Source organism: Caretta caretta, chromosome 2 (assembly GCF_965140235.1).
Source record: "Caretta caretta isolate rCarCar2 chromosome 2, rCarCar1.hap1, whole genome shotgun sequence".
NCBI lineage: Eukaryota > Metazoa > Chordata > Testudines > Cheloniidae > Caretta > Caretta caretta.
The window spans coordinates 224613259-224634963 of record NC_134207.1 but is presented as its reverse complement, the minus strand read 5'-3'; the positions used below and the strand labels follow the sequence as shown (position 1 = coordinate 224634963).

The following is a 21705-nucleotide window of genomic DNA, read 5'->3' as shown; positions in this document are numbered from 1 at the left end:
ATAACTACAAGCAGAAACAACAGCGAAGATAATGCAAATCTTCAAACACACACACACTGGTGAATTGTGCTTCCCTTATGCATATTTAATTTTATTAATGTTTAATAGTTCTGAAGTGCTGAAAAGATTAACTTTGCTGTGGGGATTTTATAATTTATAATATAATTCAGTTATTTTACAAAACACTGATATTAAACAAGTCTTGAAAGATTGTACATTACTAAATGTAATGTTCATGCATGAAATTCAAAAACAACAACTCTGTACAAATTTAGTAACATAATTTACTACTTACAGTTCAACAAAATTCTTCCAGTCATCTTGACTTACAGATGGCCTTGTGTCCTCAAGTGCAGTCATTAGGTGGGACTGACTAATAATTAAAGTGTTCTTGGTTAATCCTGATTGGCTAGGGGCAACATCCTCCTTGAAAAGAGAAAATAAATAGCAATAACTTTCGGATCTTTTCCAACATGTGTCAGTATTATTCTGAAGTATATTTATCTCAAATGTACTACACACACAGTACTCAACTTATCTCCAGACATTAAAAACACAGGAATAATGTAGCTATACGAAGCAGTCAGCTTGCTGGCATATTTTGTCAGACTACGTCTTCGACCTTTACACATTAGCTTTACTCTGTTTCAATTTAATATTAATGCAGAAATAATTTATAAACAGGAAAAAATACAGACAAGGAGTGAAAACTAAGGGAAACATGTTAGGATTGAATAATATGAAAAAACTGCCATACTCCATTCTTGCTCCTGTAGTTGGCCTTGATTGCATTGATTTCAGCCCTGAGTTGCTCTCTTTGTTCCTGATTAAGTTCTTGGAAACCTTCTTGTGAGGCGGTTCTGAGCACAGAGGGTTGTGACGATACTATATCTCTCAGAGTAATGCCAGTTAAATCATGGGTTATGGAGTTTGGTCCAGACAAACACTGAGAGCTCTAGAGTGACGGGGAAAAAACACTAAGTTACTATTAATCCAAAATAGCAACTCCATAGTTAAGATTTTAATACACGTTCCATTTACCCACAATTGTGTACCTAAGCTTTCTCTCTTCACCAATAAAAAGTCCTTTTTTTCCTAAAATGTGTCATTTATGGTGACTTCCCAGCACAAAAGCATCTGGTTAACCAGACAAGCTATTTTGGACATTGTCAAAGGGTATATGTACCCCCCTCTGGCCCAGCAACCAAAAGGTTAACACAGGCACTGCCGGTCATTGCTCCTTAGCAGCCTCAACCTAGCTGGGAGGATAAAAGGACTGGGAAGCAAAGGAGTGGGGCGGCCATCAGAAGAGTAAGAAGGTCTGGGGGAGGGAACTCCTGCCAGCAAGCTGCTGAAGAGCCACTCAGGGACAACACCCAAGAAGGAGACACCCAGAACAGCAGGCCAAAGAATCTGCAGAAATCCCAGGGAAAGTAGGGAGGAGCTCAAGGCATAGCCGGAGACAACAAACCCTGATATGGCTTATCTAGCTTGAGGACCCTAAGCTGGAACCCAGTGGAGTGGGTGGGCATGGATTTCCCTATCAACTACCTGACGGATTTAAGAGTGGAGTGGGTCTTCAGATCCCTGGGCACCAGTAATAGACTAACAGCCCGCCAGGCTAAACGAGTTCAAGTACCAATGACCTGCAGGCCAGAGAAGGCACCATTGGACCAACACATTGGCTCAGACAATATACAAAACTTTGAATAATGAGGTATTTCACTTTTAGAAAAATCTAACTTTTTGGGAATGCACCATTTCAAAAACCGTTTGGTTTAATAGTCCAAATTTGTCTTAGTTATGAGTGAAAAATGAAGGTTATTTACTTGTACCCTGAGTTCTTTGAGGCCAAGCTGCACCAGCTGGTGCACTTCAAGAGTATGAATGCGCAGAGTACACTTGAAGAAGAAATGAAGGTTACTTATTTGTAACCAGAGTTCTCTGAGGTGGACTCTGAATATTCAGACTCTTGGGGATGCAACATAAGTACAACTTGGATGGTGTGTCCAAGCTGTACTCGGTGGCACATCCCAACAGTAGGAAGAACTAGGGGCTTTGAATTCTGGGAAAGTTTACATGGTTAGTTTTGAAGCTATTCACTGTGATAATTTAAACATCAGCAATCTGAGTTCTCAGCAGACTTTAGAAAATTTATATAATTCCAAAGCCCAAAGCTGAAGCATATTAGGAAGTTCAAGAACTCTGAAGTATCAAAAGGTATGTTAATACAGCTGTCATCTATGACATTATATATATATATATATATATATATATATATATATATATATATAATAACATTTCAAAAGCACCTCAGTGACTTAGGTTCCTAAATCCAATTTTCAAGAGTGACTTAAGCATTTACACTCCAAAGTCTCTTGAAAGACTCCTTGAAAATCATCTAACTGCCATTTGTGCTTCTAAAAATCACCCCCTAAATTATTTTTGAAAATGGGACATAGGTGCCTAAGTTACTCTTTTAGGTACTTCTGACAATTCTACCCCAATCTAATTTATACAGCTACTGGAGAATAAAGGTGTCTGCATTGGAGGGATATCAACATTTACCATGACACTTCATCATAAAACTAAAGGAATTTCTCAGACAAAATTCTATATTAAGATAAGGGTCTGAATTCACATATCAACATTTTAATACAAGAGCTTGATCAAAACACTGCAGTTATTACAAAAATAACATCTGAAAGACAGGCGAGTCTAAATTAATGTTAAAGTTTAAGTATAATTATGGAAAACTATGACATTCATAGGTACACAACCTTAACTCTGATGTTATATCAACATTTGTCTTCTACCTACACATCAACAATCCCCATATACCTAACCATGCTAGAACTGTACTAGCAAAATTATTTAAGCATAGTTTTAACCACAGTATTGACAGGGACTGCCAGACCTGCTACCTAGAGATTGTCTTTGTTTGAATGTCTGCCAAGATGTTAAAGAAATTCCCCCAGCATATAGTCTCTGATAATCCTGTAGGGTCTGATTCAGAGAAGTACTTAAGCATGCATAACTTTAAGCATATGAATAGTTCCACTGACTTCTGATATCCTTAAAGCTATTCATATACCGATGCACATTGCTGAATTGGGGCCTTAATCTCTAATGGTCTGATCCAACAATCACTGAAGCCAATCAAGCCTCCTGTTGACTTTACTGAACTGAATTAAAACCTAAATGTATTTCAATTTACGGTGTTAGAAATGCAGAACAAAATCAATTTCCCTACATAGAGAACTGCCTTTGAAATTGCCTCCTGTAAGATACTGACTGCATTACTAGCCATTGTGCTTCAAAAACTGTTATTAATATAGATGAAATTTGACATATTAAAATATTTTGAACATTCATCCATGTTTTAACATGGAAACATTACAAATATACAGCTTTCTTTTAGGGACAAGAGTGGAAGAGTTAAACATGTTACAGCTTGACAAACTTGTTGGAGTTCTGTTAAAGGAGGAAAAAAAACCCCAAAAAACCCCCCTTAGGTTCAGCCTGATAAACAGCAGCAGTACATTTTCCTAGTGCAGTGGAGATCTGGATTCAGAAGCGATTGCTGGAGATTAATCCCTATACCTTTAAGGGCATTCTGTAATCTCATGGTTAAGACTGGATGGTTGTCAAGGAAAAAAAAAAAAGACGCAAATTTATTTTGTTTTAAAGAAGAGCAAAGTCAACAGATCACTTTATTTTGTAATTTAAAATATTTTAAGCTGCTTACTGATAATTGTTTAAAAAAAATCAGGTTATCCAGTTACATATAGAGCCAAGTTTATAAAAAAAAAAAAAATTATATAGGAGTTTTACTCAGAAAGTTACAAGATCATTACTTGTTGCTAATAAAACCTTAAATTCATGTTTTTGTGTTAAAAAAAACTTTGTGACAAAGATATAGTCTTAGTCACGGTTACTGAAGAATGCCAGGCACAATTAATTATATGGCATTATAGGTGTGCATACTGTATTGCAGAATTATGCAAAAATATAGTCCCTTATCCAAAGGCCTTACATTCTAATAGAAGTAAATATAAAACACATCAGAGAGGAGATGAACACACAGTGTACCAAACTAGCTGAACTGTAGAGCTGCAGTGACAATGGTCCTGGATGAAGGCATTTGTCCCAATATCTTGTCTCAAAGAAAATAATTTTGTTTGCAGCTCTCCATGAGTAAAATGGTGAAGTAGAATTGAGCTAAATTCTACTTTAAGAATAAATGACATGAGGGATTGCCTGAGAATCCAGTCTGAATGCTAGGTGCAAAAAAGGCTGGCTAAAGTGGATTCTGATACCTGGAAGACCACTGGGCATAATAAAAATTCCACATCTAAGGTTTGAACTTTCTCTTGGTATTAATACTTTGGATACCCATCCACCAGGATTTAAACTTTTGATAACAAATTTTATACACTATTGTGAGAGACTCTAATATCCTGAACGAACCTTATGGAATTAAGATAAAACTTTATTGAATTAAGTTAAACCTTACTGAATGAGGATTAATACCTTTGGAATACATTGTGTTAAAAATGCAATTGTGTATGTATTGTTGTGGCATTGTATATACCTTCTCTAGTAGGGAGGGGATACCTATGTACTCGAGCTGTTATCATCCTTTGAAGCCACCTTCTGCACCTCACAGAGAAACACAGACTGGATTCTCCAGAAACCAACAGATAAAGAAAAAATTTTTTGGATAAATAGACTCGGGGACTTCTTCTAGAAAATTTCTCAGTCACTCAGCCATATTTTAGAGCAGGGTTTCCGCCAAACTGGGTCACCAGAATGTTTCAAAGGGTCGCGTGGCAGCTCCTGTGGCTCCTGGTCCATAGGGCTGGCTGGGCTCGCCTCCCTGCTGTAGGCACTGTAACCTCTGGGCTCCCAGCGCCACTCAGGTTTGGCCCAGCTGTGTGATAACAGGAGCCCAAGGTAGGCCAAATTTGAGTGAGTGGCACTGGAACTCCATGAGCCAGGTCACAACTCCACTCACATAAACTTGGTCCAGTCAGGGAGCGGGGCCAAACCTGAGTGATGCTGCAACCATGGAAGCTGCAATGCCCAGAGCCGATAGCCAAGCCCAGCCAGCCTCACAACACAGGAGTTGCAGAAGTCACCACTGTGGGGTGAGTGCCGGGCAGATCCAATCCCCCACCCCCTTTCCCAGGGACTCCACCTCCAGACTATATTACTGGGTCGTGACAGGCCATAAACATTTACAAATGGGTCCTGAGCCCAAAAAGGTTGAGAACAACTGTTTTAGAGGGTAAACACTGAGAAGCCTCTAGTCAACCTTTATTATACTAAAACAATAGGCACTACACAAAGTGAAAAAATCAAAGGTGAAACCAAATAAACTTTTGCAATAAACAAATATTGCAATTAAAGAGATTAAGGTAAATCAAAGACAGAATTATCACAAGATTTAAAACAGAGAAAATAAAAGATGGGAGATGAATTTGGACAAAAATTAATCTAGATGAGTGTGTCTCTGTATGAGAAATGGGATATACATTTTCAATGTGTAGCTCAAAAATAATTTTTAAAAAATAAATTACTGTATAGATGGCATTTGACTCCAGTTAAGATCCATTGTATTTTTACACTAGGAATGCACTTAGCTGGAGGAGATGTGGAGAAAAGAGGACACATGTGGCAGTGGCACTCAGGAATAAGATGATTTTGGGAGGAAATTATTAAAGAAATTCATCTTATAACAAAATGCCAGCTTCCCAGGAATTCTCTGACCTGCTAACTTAATGCACCAGTAAAGGAGCTATATTTGAAACAGAATGACAAATTCATTTCTTTTTTATTGTTAGCAGGATTTTGTATTGCATGTTATTGGAGAAAAGTGACTTCTCCTATGGGATTGTGGTATAGTAAAATATGGAGTCTCTTTATAATGGAAAAGTTTTTGCATCAAGTACGTATACAAGAGAAGCATAAAAAAAGAGGATAGGTATTTAGAAATTTGGTCTCCCTTTTTAGCATACTCAGAGGAAGATGGCTCCTTAGCCAGCAAGCCAGAATCTTTAGCTAGATTCTTTGAATATTAACCTGATCCTGAATAACTAATAAGTAATGTACAATGAAGTATGTTTAATGTCTTATTGTAACTTTGACATAATAAAAAGTAAAACAAAACAAAACGTAAAAAAGATTTTTCTTTGTGTTTTGGGAAAATATTTGAACTCCCTCAAGTCAAAACTTCTTCCAAAATCTGGAACAGACTCATTTGGATTGGAAGGGTCCTCTAGTGTATCATGTCAATGCATTCCCTGTATCATAGCAGGATTGAATTTATTATCTCTAAACCACCCTTAACAGGCAGGTGTCAAGTTTAGCCTTGTGGCAAGTCTATCTTTGAATACTTCAAGTAATTGTACAGCTGCCTTTTGCAATTTATTCTACTGACTAGCTGACTTATATTTATAAGCTATTTCTAAATACTTGATATTAATTGTCCGTGATGCAATTTACACCTAGATCTTGTGGGATTACTGCAAGTAGTGTAATACTTGCTCTACTGTATTTGAAAGAGGCATGGTAAACAAAGTTATTTTGAGGGGTTTTATGATTTCAGTAAATATAAACAAAATGTATTCCATAAGGTTAAAAATGGAGAAAACAGCTTTGAATATTACTGGCCAACCTTTGTTATAAGATTATATTATTACTTCGATGGTAACGCAATTAAAACTATACCTCAAGTGACCTTGAATGAATGGAAGCAAAGAGCTGCCAAAGAACTATGCCTCCTCTGAGAATCTAGCTATACTTGTTGGGAAGAAGTGGCTACCTGAATTATAATGTCACTAAATGATTTAGTAGGAATTTAAAGGAAAGTTGTTTAGGCAGTTAGGATTTCAGCCTGACAACAGGTTGTTACAATTTCAGATCACCAAGCTTTCTTCAAAATGATTAATATTTATTTCCTGTACAAAGACCTCTAATAGATTTTTAGAAAACCCCTATTACCTAGAGCCAACTGGAAGATAAGGGAAAAAAAAGATTTTATCAGTAAGAGGTGCTTTAGCCTAAAAAAAGTTTTTCAAGATTTAAAATATTTTTTATAAAATCCATGCATTTCATAAAGATGCCAGATCCTGTTTCAAAAATTAAATTTGTTTTCATTTGTTCACTGCATCACATAAGTTCTTAAGTATATTCTCAATGTTTTTTAGAATTTCTGTTCTTTGGTTTTCACCACATATTGAACCTGTTCATGTGTGTCTGATGTGAATAATAAGAAACAAGCCCATAGATATATGGCATCAGTAGGACCAGGATTAATAAAATAAGTTACCCATTCCATACCCGTGGTTGCTAAAGTCCCATTATGGTAAAATCCTGAGACTGGCACAAATAAAGGGATAAAGGAATAAATTCCTTAGGTGACTTGTTTAACAGCGGTGGCAACAAAACTATAGAAATTCTGGTCCTTAAGTCCAATCAATAACTGCAGCTAAGATTTTCTTACTCCACAGAAGCAACCCATTTGGCCAAAAGTACTGCACTGATGGAATAGCTTATTGGAAACTGCCACATTCCAGGTGCTGGCATTCTCAGCATTCTGATTGTGACTTGGCTCTCCAGCACTCTATGCTGACCAAAATGGTTCTGTAATATGGTACTATTCAGTCTCGGTTACTTTGGGAGGATTTTTTTTGGGGAAAAACACATAGGTTACATAAAAAGAACTAGTTAGGACGTGGTTTACTTAATTATAAAATATCTTGGTCTAAGACACTGTCAAATTGCAGAGAAGTAAAAGCTTCTGTTTTTACAAAGAAGTAAAAGCAGAGAAGTAAAAGTAACTGTTCCTGTCTTCTAAATTCACAGTATCTGTTTTCATACACAAAATATCCTAATTTGTACATTTTTATATTGCCCCCCTAAAAAAGTTTAGAATAAATGTCAATTATAGAAAAAGAGACAAATTACCAGTTCTGAAGGAGTTCCATTTCCTAGCTCTGATTCATAGGAGCTTCCAAAGTAAAGACGATAAATGTTGGACCTTGAATCTTCAGGAAACAACTCGGACATCTCTAGGGAAATAAGAGACTGCTCCAACCCTCCTTCTACATCTCCTGCTGAATCATCTGAACCACTGCTATGGTTTAAGAAAACCATAGAAGAGAGACTGAGGTCACTGTCTGAGCTAGAACCGATATCCTGGGACAAAACAAGAACAAAATGAGACCCATTGCCAGAGGCTTTAAATTTATTTACACGTAACAGCAATTTGCTATTTCATTTAAAATTGATATTTAACAAACAATTTAATTTGGGTTATTTCTGCTTGGTTGCTGATTCTAGCAATCCCTCCTCCTCTGTGAGGAAATTTCTAAATTATTTTGCAGAGAAAATTCTTCAGATTTAGCCGGAACTTTTTGCTTCCGTAGCAGACAGAAGAGCAATAATTTGTGGAGATAAATATAATGTCTTATTTCATTGTTTTGTGTCCTGTGTCACTCACTAAGCATATAAGATGTTAGCAGAACTTCAGACACAACCTGTACTGTACCATATCCTTCCGGGCTGATGAAAGACTGCTGGAAAGTAACAGGTCCATTATTAGTGGTGTTTGTCAAGGTTTCTATTAAGAGGAAAAGATGCTGCTAAATTTTAAAGATGTTTGTGAATGCCTTTTCCTCAATAAACCATCACTTGATGTTGACAATGGGGCTACTTACTGCCCTATTTCAAATCTTTGTGAGATGGGTGAGTTGTGATACGAAAATAAGCAACGTGAATGTTGAAGGCTCAAAACCAATCCCCTGGCTGTAATGATGGAATTTAGCTACAAGAGAAACCATCCTGAATTTTTGAGACTTGACAAAGTTGTTTAGGAGTCTTAGATCCAAAATTGGTCTCCATCCTCCATTCTTTTTTGGGACCAGAAAGTAGCTGGAATAAAACCCCTTCCCTCTGTGCAGAATAGAAACTAGTCTACAGCCAATTATCAGAGGGGTATCTGTGTTAGTCTGTATCCACAAAAACATCTTTTATCTGAAGAAGTGTTTTTTTAACCACAAAAGCTTATGCCCAAATAAATCTGTTAGTCTTTAAAGGTGCCACTGGACTCCTTGTAGTTCTACAGCATCCGTTTGCAGATCCACTTCTGGCTTTAAGAGGTGCTTGTGAGAGGGGTCAATGAAGAGCGATAGGGAATGGAGTGGGTGTAAGGGAGGGAAGTAAAATGGATAGTGTGCCCTGATCTTATAACCTCCAGGACCCATTTGTCTGATGTGGTTCTCTCCTATGCAGAAAGAAAGTGGGAGAGAGATTCCAAAAGAGTAGAAGGAGGGTACAATGGTATATATACAGCTTGGTGTTGGGGAATAGTTCCGGGTCTTCAACCAGCCCGTTAAAACTGATGCTTAGATTATGCTGTTTCAGTAGCAGGTGCAGAGGGATCAGGTGGTCTCTTTCTCAGGACCCTCAACTTTTTCCTGGGTGGTTTCATATGGTCTCTGCAATCCTGAGAATGAAGCAGGGTAGGATCTTTGAGTGGTTTGGGATCTACTAAATTTGTCTATAGGTATGTAAATCCCAAGGGATTGCAATGTAGCTCTGGAATCCTTATAGGTATTCAGTGATTCACCAGTGGACTCAGTGAACAGTTTGAAGTCATCCAAGGGAAGGTCCTCAACTGGGAATCCAGAGGGGAATCCCTATGCATGACTACACTGCCATAGAGATGGCTAGAGTGGCAGTGTAGGCTGTGTCCAAAAAGGCTTGTAGCTAACAGCTAAACCTCATTAATAGCAACCTGAAACTGGTCACACTGATCAGCTGGCAGATGCTCAGTAAAAGGTGGTAATTTGAATGATTGCATTTAGTCATGAGAGCTTGACAGTTCTCGATCCTAAATTGAAGTGTTGTGGATGAGTAGGTCTTTCTGCTGAATAGATCATCCTCATCACATGGTGTGGCCTTTGCATGATGTTGTCTGTCATATTTGATCACGGACTCCACAACCAAGGAGATCAGTGTCAGATGGGTTAACAGAAATTCAGAGTCTTTAGCTGGAACATAATATTTTTTATTGTCCTGTTTACATGTTGGTGGAATTGTTGCAAAGGTCTGACAGATGGATTTGGCAAAATCAAACAGGGTCTCATTAATAGGCAGGACAACTCAGGTAGAGGGATCCATTGGAGGATGTCCAAGAGCTTATGCTGTGGCTCCCTGACCTCCTCTAGGGGAATCTGGAGGGAATCCATAATGCGCTTCATTAACTCTTGGAAGTATCTGAAGTCATCAGCCACAGTTGGTGAGGAAGACATAATTGCTTCATCTGGGAAAAATGAATATTTGCTTGTGGAGTAACCTCTTTAAGTGTCCTGGCCTCCTGCTTCTCAAAGGATTTTTGTTCCAGAGATAACGAAGGAGGAGCAATTGGAGTAGGGGCGTATTCCCCGCAAGAGAGAAAAGGGGCATGGGAAAATTGTGGATGGTATACAGCCCAAAAATCCCAGTATGGCCAATGGGGAGGGCCAAAAGGCATCTGAGTGACATTCATCGGTGCTTGAACCAGGTCAGGGGAACACAGGCCCATCTTTGGTGCAAATCCCTCTCTTGTCAAAAGTGTCAGGATGGAAATCTCGTCTGAAGTGTCAGGGAATCTTGGATAAAACTATTTGAATGAAAGGAAAATTCCTGCTCTTCAAGAGGGGGGCCTCAGCACTCTCTGAATGTGTTGGAGAGCCAAGTGGCACCAAGGAAAGGTCTCACCTTGGTGACCGTGCTTGTCGCGGTACCGATACCATTGCAGTACTGACGAACAAGGGAGACTCCAGCTCCTGCAAAACCAGTAGATTCTTTGAGAATCTGAACTTCTGTGGTAGCGGGTAGGTTTGAAGAGCGGGGCCCCATTGCGTTGTCAGTACCGAGGGTATATGCTGCTCTGGCAAGTCCACTCTTGTCAAAGTAGATGGTACTAATGAGGTAATATTAGGGGGTGCCGAGACCATATGAGAGGCATGACATCTTCCCAGTACTGAAGTTGTCTTAGTGGCCAACTTAGATGCAGACGGAACCCAAGAAGTCATGGAACTGTTCTCTTAGAGGTGGAATGCTTTGATGATGTAGTGTCCTGCTTGTGCAGCACTGAAGGTTTTGGTACGTAGGCATGCTAGCTGGCCTCTTTCTCTGCTTAGCCTGGAGCCCCAGGCATAGGATTGATACGGAGAGCCTCTGGTGCCTCAACTGTACCCAGAGTGGGACATGAGGTCTCCAAAGCAGCCTCGATCCATGGGAACTGAGGTATTTTTGAAGTGGACTCTTTCTGTGGAGATTGACTTCATTTTCTATGGGTTTTCTCAGTGGATTTACCTTGGGTAGACCTAGGTAAATGTGTTGAAGTTGACAGGGTCTTGTGTTCACTCAGCAGCCAATATCCGGTGGGGTCTCCTGGCCTGGAGCTGAGGCTTGTTGGAGGGAACTCTCCATTATTAAGAATCTCAGTTTTAGCTCCCGATTTTTTCTTACCCTGCCCTTAAAGATGGAGCAGTTGGAGCACTCTCAGGGATATGAGATTCAACCAAGCAGTGGACACAACAAGAATGCCCATCACTGACTGGGATGGCCTCCCAGCAAGAAATGCACCACTTGAAGCCCAGAGAGCTTCGCCTAACCCAAGACAACAGAATCTAAGAGGGGAAAGTCCCACTCTCCAATGAGGAAAGAGATCAAAAGTCACCCTAAATTATTAAATAAAATGTAAATATAATAACTAAAGAAGGGTACCTAGGCTAAGCAACTTTGAAAGGAAGGCATGGAGTGTGGCTTGCCTGTGCACTCCTATATAGCCTCAGAGTGAGGCATGAGGAATTATATGATGCATGCACGGGCCAAAGAGACACTACTACCAAAATACTCTGATTAAAGGGGCATGAGCACACCTGAAGTGGAGCACCCATGGGAACACTACTCAAGGAAGAATTATCAGGTGTCCATGCTGATATTATTAGGTATGTCAACTCCTTTTAGTACACTAACATTGGGAAAATGCTCACTGACCCTAAGGACACTCATGTGAGGGGTTACTGGGTTCTGTCTTGTCACTTCTCTCATTCAGTATGCATGGGTTCAGACCAAAACAAATCAATTCAACATCTTTTGTAAATGGCAAAAATACTTTAAAAAATTAAACTAATTTTGTCACAGGGAAATTATTAAAATTTTAATAAGCTACAAATATAGAATAAGTTTTAAACTATCTGTCAGAGTTTACAGATCATAGAAATTATAGGAAAAGGAGACATTTTATTTAAATATAATTTTGCCAAAAGTGGCAGAAATCTCTTTTGGGTAAAGTTAACCTCTCTAAAATATATTTGTAACACAACGCAGTAATTAAGGAAATCCTTTAAATACTTTAAGTGCACTTACTTGTGGTAAACTTGAACCCAAGCTAGCATGTATTGCTTCTAACTGGGCATTGTACAGTAAAGCTTTTAGATCAGCTCCTGTGAAGTGCTCTGTTTTTGCTGCCAAATGCTGAAAGTCCACATCATTTGCCAAAGGCAGAGAATGACTGAGGGCTTTTAGGATTTCAAAACGAGAAGTCTAAAAAGAAAAAAGGTAAAGTCATCTGTTTCCTGCTTCTAACTGCTATTCAGTACTTTGACAGTAATTCTCTCAAGCACTTTCTCAAGTGGTCAAACTAATCTGCAGAAATGTATGTTTTGGAAGGGGATATTCATATCATTAAAATAGTACATATATGGAAATACTGCACAATCTATTTTCAAATACAAGCATATGCTCATTACTACTTTCACTTAATTTTTCTAAGAAAAATGCTGCCAAACAAAATATCCAGTGAGCCATGAATTCTCTGAGCGCATTCTCTAATTATATTATCAATATCCAAGATTTTTAAATACACCATTAAAAGGTGAACTCTCATATACATTTTGTAAATATAACTGGATTTGCCTTTTTACCAGTTTTCACCTTTCTAAACATAAGAAGAGAAGTGTCCAGACACAGGAAATAACCCTGTTGGACTGAAGAGCTCATTTTTTTGTCCTATGGAAATAGCAATGAAAAATATTTGGATAGAATGTGTTTGCATTCTTAGTGCATGGGATTATGCATGTGAGAATGAAATGGGGTGATATCTGTTAAACTTGCCATGTAAATTGCTAATGAATATTTGCCATTATAATTAGGGGCAATCAAAGAGACAAATCCTGCAATCTCTACTGCCCTGATCCAAAACACACTGAAGTCACTGGAAGTCCTTCCATTTACATCAGTACATAATTATCCAAATGCTGATGAAATATGTTTCCATCGCATGGATGCCAGGTAATGGAAAGCCCAAACAGCTGGACTCCATGCCTACCTGCTCTGGAAAACACTGGGTCACTAATTTGCATGGGGAAGCAAAAGGCCATGTACTCTACTCCTCATTATGCCCTGCAACAGCAGGTGAAATGGTGACCTGGGTCCTGTTGGCAGATGGAAATGACAAATTTCAATCTCCACAATCCCTGCTCCTATGTATTTCCTGTAAGCAAAGCCCCTTTTATGAGGGCTTTAGCCACAAGATCATGATTGGCCCTACATCTGTGGAAAACAATGGAAGAATATCTGGAGAAAACAAACACTAACGCTATCAGTCAAATCAAATTGAATATGGCTGTCTCCTAAATGGGATTACAAACATCTGAAGAGCGACATTCTTTCTACAAACACAAGACCTAAGAATACTGGGCCTGATTCTATACTGCTTGAACACTGCATAGTCAATTACATAGTGCAAAGCGGGCGTAAAACTCCATAACTCTGATTTGGTCATGTTTTATCCCCATTTTACATTCATTGCATCTGATCCACTCTGCATTACTCCAGTTTTACACCAGTGCAATTCCATAGAAATTAGTAAAGTTACACAGGTGTAAAACTGAAGTTATGCAATGGTGAGTCAAGTCCACTTTGTTCAGGTGTACATGACTACACAAAGTACAAGGCAGTGAAGAATCCCGCTCATTATTCTGATTTTTTTTCCTTTCATATATGGTGCAGTATAGTGTTTCTTCACCTGATCAGGAGGAGGACAGTACAGGCATTTATCCAGTCGACCTGGCCTCAACAGAGCAGGGTCAATCAAATCAGGACGACTAGTAGCAGCCAACACATAAACCCCTTAGAAAAAGTAAGAGATTATCATTAATGTGTTGAACTCATGCCTTTAAGAAAAAAAAAAAGACAGCTAAATTATTTACCTTGTAAGCCTTCTACTCCATCTAGCTGAGTCAACAGTTGGTTAACCACTCGGTCTGTCACTCCAGTATTATCATGACCTCGTCGAGGGGCAATGGAATCAAACTCATCAAAGAAAACTATACAAGGCTTGGCTGCCTGTGCTCTGGAACAAAATACAATCCTTCAGTTCTGCTTAGGTTTGAGCTAAGTAAAATAAATCTGCTTAGAGATGTGAAATATGTGTTCTGTTTGTAAGGACTTGTCTGCACAAAACACACTTATTTGTAGTAAGCTGGGGTGTAAATCTACCCTGTGCTAGTGGGGATCCTACTACCATGCACTAGAAGTTCTGTAGTATTTGATCTACCCTGCTTTGAAAAGGAAGTAGACTGAAGCACAGAAGGGAACTTCTAGTGTGCAGCAGCAGGGTTGACACGGATGCTAAGAGCTTGTCTATACAAACATTTAGTTTACAGCAAGCTGCTGTGTGAATCTGGCGTGCACTATCTTCCCAGTCTAACTGTTCGTGTGGACCCAGCTGATGCACATTAAAAATCTGCTAATGCGCTTTGATCTAGTCCTGTTTCAAAGAGGACTAGATCAAAGTGCTCTAACAAACTATTTATGCCTGAACTGTTAGACCCTGGCAGACTAGCGTGGGGTAGATTCACACCACAGCTAGCCACAGTCTAAATGTTTGTGAAGATAAGCCTTAGTGTGTGGCAGGCTATTGCAGGGTAGATTTACATCCCAGCTTGCCATGAAGTCAGTGTTCATGTAGGCCAGTCATGTGCAACCTTATTACACAGGAGGGCCATATAAACCTAATACTCCTGGGGAAATTCTGTGCCAAAAAATTAAAAATTCTGTGCAAAATATTTTCAAATTCTGCATATTTTACTTGTCAAAATAACACAATATAATCACACTGGTTTCAATTATTTTTGGTCATTTATTTCAAAATACCTGTCAGCAAGTATGCCTGTAACAATACAGGCAATAAAAAAAGATTCAGAAAATGTTTTTTGACAAATAGATTCTTTACTAGGCATATTAATACAGAACTCTGAGTAATAATTCATTTAAACTTCAATACAGAACCATATTTTCCACATCCCTCAGAGTCAGGGAGGTAATAGAGGAGCTGAGGGAGAGGGAAGTAATTGCTGGGAAGGAGTCTGGGTGTGAACTTGGAGGCTTGTTGGGTATGAGCGGGAAAAGTATGGAACAGGTTTTTTTGAGGGGCGGGGAGGGACTGTTAGGGAGCTTCCCCCATGCAGACCCTGGCTGACTCTTAGCTTCTCCCATTCAGTCAGGCACATCTGCCCTCTCCCTATGTGTCCTTGCATCCCCTGTCCACGTGTCCCTCCACCCCCACTCAGACACCCTCCTGTTCCTGTGTCTCTGGGCCCCCGCTCAGCCAGCCTCTTTCCCCTGTAACTCTGCACCCCCTCCTGCTCTGCCCATGTGGCCCTGCACCTGCCTCCCCCTGTGGCCCTGGGCCTCCACTCCCATTCAGCCCCAGTCTGTCCTCCCCCACTCGCCCTTATGAGCCTGTCTGACCCCCTCAGCAGCCGCACTTTGTCTCTCCATAGCCCCTGTCTCCTGACGTGGCCTGACAGGCGCTGCAAAGAAGGCAGGCTCTTTCTCTTCCCTAGCAGGCTGGGAGCGGTTGCTGTGTTCTATTGTCATAGCACCCTCTGATGAGCAAAAGGTGGAACTGCAGCAACATTCCAGCAGAAGCTTTTTTCTGCGCAAAAAATTAAAATTGTGTGAGGCTCATTAATTATGCACACCTGTAGTGGTACAGAATTCCCCCAGGAGTAACCTAAGCACAATCTTAAACGGGCCAAACAGATTCTACGTATTTGAATAAGATTTAAAATCACCAGTATTGGTTTTATATTTTCAGTTCAGCTTGTTTTGTATGTTTTTAGATAGAAACAACCTATGTACAGTATTGTCTATTTATACACTTGTGTAAACTAAAATGATGTAAACATGACGACAAAACGCTAATGAATTGGCCATTAGTATATTGTGTGGAAGCAGACAGTGGGCCTTATGAAATGCTCTAGTGGATTGTGTATGGCCCACGGGCTGTAGGTTGAGCACCCCTGATGTAGACAAGTCCTAATAAAGTTACATTTAATTATAGACGGCAGCAACTATGATGGTTTCCTGTGGAAATGAGCTGCTTTGAAGAACAGGATTTCCAGTTAACTACCATTAATATTTTATACTTTATTTTGTACTTATTTCTATTTCCTTCTGAAGTTCACAATTATGCTGTTAAACTACTATGGAAACTTTAATGTCAATACAAGCAAACAGGGTCTCAGTTTGTGAAGTCTTACCCGAAGGCCACCTACACAATAAACTACAAGGAACACAATTTATCAAATTATGAAGAATGAAGGTTAAGTTGACCCTGTCAGTATTTTAACATGTGGTTTCAGCAGGTCTAGCTATTTCAGACCTAATGATCAAGACCCATTAAGCCTGCTCCTTCAGACTGCTGACCAGGAAATTCAAATAATTATTTTTAGCATCAGCCATGAAAGTGGAAGCTATTGACAACAGAATTTATTCTTAAAGAACCAACCTGTTAAAGACATCTCGAATAGCTTGCTCACTTGCTCCAATATATTTACTGAGGAGCTCTGGTCCCTGTAAAATAGCAAAATGAGAAGACTCAGGAGTTGTGTTTTTTCTTAATTCCATATCACTGTGGAATCTATTAACAAGGTGGGTTATTTATGCAAGCACTAGAGAATTTCAAAGTAATGGGCAAGCAGTGGTTCCCAGGTGAGTCAAAAAACTAGATAAACTGTGCCAGGTAGTGCTAATTTCAGTCACTCTCTGTCTTCCTGCTTTAAAGGGAAATGTGTTACAGTATCACAAGTCTGTGGATTGTGTTCTGAAGATACATTTAAACTAAACTATTCTGGCCAGCTGCAATACCCACTGAGTTAGTATAGTTTTATAAAGAAGAAGAAATTAAGAATACATAAAATTTTCTAAAAAAATACTTAGTGATTAATTACAAACAAAACTCTCAGAGATAACATTGTGTGGCCACAGTGTGCAGTCACTCAGTGGTGCTTAGATAGCCAGGGCCAGATCCATAAAGGTACTTACACATCTAAGTCTTAAGTTTAGGTGCCTAAATCCCAGTTTCTGCTCCACTGCAATTCACAAAACTCCCGCCAAACCCACTCAGTGCCTAAATTTTCAGGATAAAAGTTCCCTCTGTGCCTATGTTTCTGCCTCTGAGCAGGTGAACTGGTGTCCAGACACCTGTCTCCCGCCTAAGCCTCAGACTGATTCACAAACTGGGGAAAGATAGAAATAGGCATGTCATAAAAAGAAAGGGAAGGGTAACCACCTTTCTGTATACAGTGCTATAAAATCCCTCCTGGCCAGAGGCAAAACCCTTTCACCTGTAAAGGGTTAAGAAGCTAAGATAACTTCGCTGGCACCTGACCAAAATGACCAATGAGGAGACAAGATACTTTCAAATCAGGAGGGGTGGTGGTGGGGGAACAAAGGGTATGTTTGTCTGTGTGATGCTTATGCCGGGAACAAATCAGGAATGCAGACTCAGAACTTCTGTAAAGTTAGTAAGTAATCTAGCTAGAAATGCGTTAGATTTCCTTTTGTTTAATGGCTGGTAAAATACACTGTGCTGAATGGAAAGTATAATGGAAAGGTTTTGTGTCTTTTTGTAACTTAAGGTTTTGCCTAGAGGGATTCTCTATGTTTTGAATCTGATTACCCTGTAAGGTAATTACCATCCTGATTTTACAGAGGTGATTCTCTTACCTTTTCTTTAATTAAAATTCTTCTTTTAAGAACCTGATTGATTTTTCGTTTTCTTAAGATCCAAGGGTTTGGGTCTGCGTTCACCTGTACAAATTGGTGAGGATTTTTATCAAGCCTTCCCCAGGAAAGGGGGTGTAGGGCTTGGGGGGATTTTGGGGAAAGACGTCTCCAAGTGGGCTCTTTCCCTGTTCTTTGTTTAACATGCTTGGTGGTGGCAGGATAGGGTTCAAGGACAATGCAAAGTTTGTACCTTGGGGAAGTTTTTAACCTAAGCTGGTAAGAATAAGCTTAGGCGGTCTTTCATGCAGGTCCCCACATCTATACCCTAGAGTTCAGAGTGGGGAAGGAACCTTGACAAGGCATTTTCCCACCTATCTTGTGTGGAGGGCTCAACCCAGTAGGTGGCTGCTAAGCAAGGCTACTGGATTGGCCTCCATTCAAAATTGCCCTGGCAGTGTCCGCCTTATAACTTTTAGCCCAGTGGTTAGAGCATTCACCTGAGATGAGAGAGCCAGGTTCAATATTCCCCTCTCATGGAGGGGGAAGGATTTGAACAGGGGTCCTCCCACCTCCCAGAAGACTGCTCTAGCCACTGAGTTATGGGATATTCTGATGGAGGGTGGGGCTTCAGTCTTTCCTGTTGAACCTGTTCCACTGTGGATAAATAACAAAAGAGTGATTGGAGCAGGGAGACCGGACCCTGGGTCTCTCACATCCTCTAGACTACAGTATCATACTCACACACACACACACACACTCTCTCGTTCTCTCTCTCTCTCTCTCAGTCTGGCCCAATGACTAAGTAAGTATTTATCCACAGCAGAAAAATTAAATGTTGTAACAGTTTATTTGTGGTCATGACAATGACTTCACTTTAAATGTGAATTTCTTATTTTGGTATTTGTTTTTGCATATATATTATACACACACACACACACAAAGTAACTAAAGTTGGGATTTTTTGCATTAATACAAAGATCTAATAAACCATCAAAACTTTGTTACCTTGATGCTGATAAAATTCATTCCACTCTCTCGGGCAATTACACCTGCTAATAGAGTTTTTCCTGTTCCAGGAGCACCATACAACAAAATTCCTGTCCTCTGTCGTATCGGCAGGTTTGCAAATAATCCTGGATACTGAAAATACAGAGTCATCAAGAGTAATATCTATTTCCAAATAAGTAATTATGTAATAATTGGCTTCTGATGAGTGTTTATTTATATGGACATTCTTGTGGGATTACTTACTTCATCCACATTATCAGCAGAAGGGCTCATCTCAACTGATATTATCAGTTATATTATAATTGGGTTATATTAAAGTAGCCTATTACTAAAAGTTCCAAACCATTTATTTGAAAAGCTCTAGGGTGACTTTCTCACCCTTACTCTGGTACCTTTACATTGGGTAAAAGAGCCAGGCTGATGTAAAAGGGTACTAAAAGCTCCATAACCGGCTAAGGGAAGAGTCCTCTGGTTCAGCCACTGTAGATAGCTGTAGTAATGTTACCTTCTCAGGACCAACTCACAAGTCCAGGAGGAGAAGACAAGCCTGGGGTTGGGAGGAATGTGTCCAGGTCAAGGCTGCAATACCACAGAGCTTCTGGGCAGCACTATGGCCCATAGGGCTGGAATACTTATGTTATGTTCTAGGCCTCTCAAGCCTTCAGAGCATCTCAGGCAAGGGAGGGTGCAAAAAATGGCTTAAAGGCACCCTAGTCCTCCCTCTACCAGAACTACACGTTCTGTGCTGTACCTGTAAGAGTCCATTTTTTCTAAGAGTAGCTGTTCCACAAAGTAAAATTGTTAATCAGAGTTCCAGAAACACAATGGTTTGTAAAGTACTGAAGCATCTGTTCCTGGTTTAAAAGAAAAGGGTACCTTTGTGGGTAACTGGATGGTATCCATGAGTATTTGCTGTACATCCTTTAAGCCACCAATCCTGTCCCAGCCCAAGTCTTTAGGTTTGTGTAGGTTAACATTTCTCAGAGATGAAGGAGTAAAATGTTTTAAAGCTTTTTGAAAGTCTAAGGTTGACAGATTCAAGTCTGTTGAAAAAAACCCCGGGAACAAACAAACTCCAGTTAAAATCAATTTACCCTTATGGTGGGGGAAAAAAAGAATGTATGAATATGATATCAAAGACAAGAAAACTTTCTAAACAACAGTTAAATGCATTTTAAATGTAAAGTATGGAGAGTTTTACTATAACTTTTTGCTTCTGTATTATTATTGCACACACATGCCATATGGTACAACTAAAACAAAGTAGAGATTTGGTGACTATCACATACCTTCCTTGTTGCACGCTCCCTTATTAGAAACACAGGAGTGTATGGCGCGATCCACTAGCATTGTAAAGTCTCTAGCTATAAACCCTTCTGTTTCCTTTGCAATATGCTGGAGATCAAGATCATAGAATCTGTTTATATCGGAGTTCAATTTATTTTCTATTATGGAATGCAGTAATTCACATCTTTGCTCCTGAAAAATAAAACTATACAGTGAATTTATACATAGTTTTTCACCGATATGAATTATTACCTTAGGCTTAGAAGACTCAAATGTTTCAGAGAATGAAAACACAGTTACCAACATTTCATTCAACATAGGAGTTTTTTGACCAAATGTATAAAAAATACTAACACAAATTGAAGAAAAAATAATTTTTTTATCTGACTTTCTCTAAGAGTTCACCAGCTTTACAATTCTAAATGACTAATTGACCACTGTAACCTCTAGCCCAGCAATGATCATTTCAGAAATCAATCTTTCTATTCTATCCCAGTCATATCTGCATCACAAACACTGGAATAAATTCCAAATCAGAAATGAAGAATGAGAAATCCTAGGAACAAACAGACCAAATCACACAGGTATAAAGGGCTTGATCCTGAGAGGTGCTGAGTATTCTCAACTACCTTATAGAATAAGGCCTATACTGGAAATTTTTATTTGTATTTGGACACTGGTTAAAAAACAAGTCTGGGTAATTTCAGATCACAGAGTTGTCATACAACATAGTTTTTCAGGGGAAGTCTTTTCTTCTGCCACAAGTCAGCACTTAGAGATCTGAATGCAGTCCTTGATTTTTTAAATGGATCATTTATGACAGGAGAACAATAAAAGCACCATAAACTTGGGTACGATTCCAAAGTGTTGTGGGCATTCTCTCACACACTAGTACAAAATACAAATCTTTTTTATTTTTCCTTAGAGTACACTATATTTAATACATTGATTGCTATTTCTTTTGTACCATTTCAATATAGCCTATTTTTAAGAGTAGAAGGATATACTCAATTAAACAAATTTTTGAATTTAAAAAAACTAGTTCCCTTTAAATATTTTAAAACCCAAATACAATTTGGGAAAGTATACATTATGGTGAAGTGTCTGTTAATTTGAGTGGTGTGAGAGACTCACCACTAGGCATAACTTTCTGTGTTTTTTTTCCAAAAGATAACATAGAAAAGTTATAGGCTATTTAATATCACAAAAGATCTCTTAAAATCCCCAGTAGCGTTGTTGTGTTTTTGGTTTGGTTTTACCTCAACTTCAGCAGCAAATTATCCCTTTTTGTTACCTCTTTGGTGCAGCATCTAAGTCTGTGGGGAAGTCACAACC

The 21705-nt window shown here is 39.2% G+C and overlaps 1 protein-coding gene across 2 annotated transcripts in view; it reads right to left on the bottom strand.

Moving 5' to 3' along the window:
- The window catches only part of PEX1 (peroxisomal biogenesis factor 1), a 51648-nt gene that overhangs the window by 2484 nt on the left and 27459 nt on the right, over nucleotides 1-21705 (bottom strand). For both annotated transcript variants that reach the window (XM_048838136.2, XM_048838137.2), the window contains exons 14-23: nucleotides 20373-20562; nucleotides 19960-20126; nucleotides 19081-19215; nucleotides 16856-16920; nucleotides 14271-14413; nucleotides 14087-14190; nucleotides 12427-12603; nucleotides 7972-8202; nucleotides 758-955; nucleotides 296-426 (exon numbers count right to left, since the gene is read on the bottom strand). In XM_048838136.2, coding sequence (XP_048694093.2) covers nucleotides 296-426; nucleotides 758-955; nucleotides 7972-8202; nucleotides 12427-12603; nucleotides 14087-14190; nucleotides 14271-14413; nucleotides 16856-16920; nucleotides 19081-19215; nucleotides 19960-20126; nucleotides 20373-20562 — 1541 coding nt within the window. The remainder of the gene's footprint in view (nucleotides 1-295; nucleotides 427-757; nucleotides 956-7971; nucleotides 8203-12426; nucleotides 12604-14086; nucleotides 14191-14270; nucleotides 14414-16855; nucleotides 16921-19080; nucleotides 19216-19959; nucleotides 20127-20372; nucleotides 20563-21705) is intronic.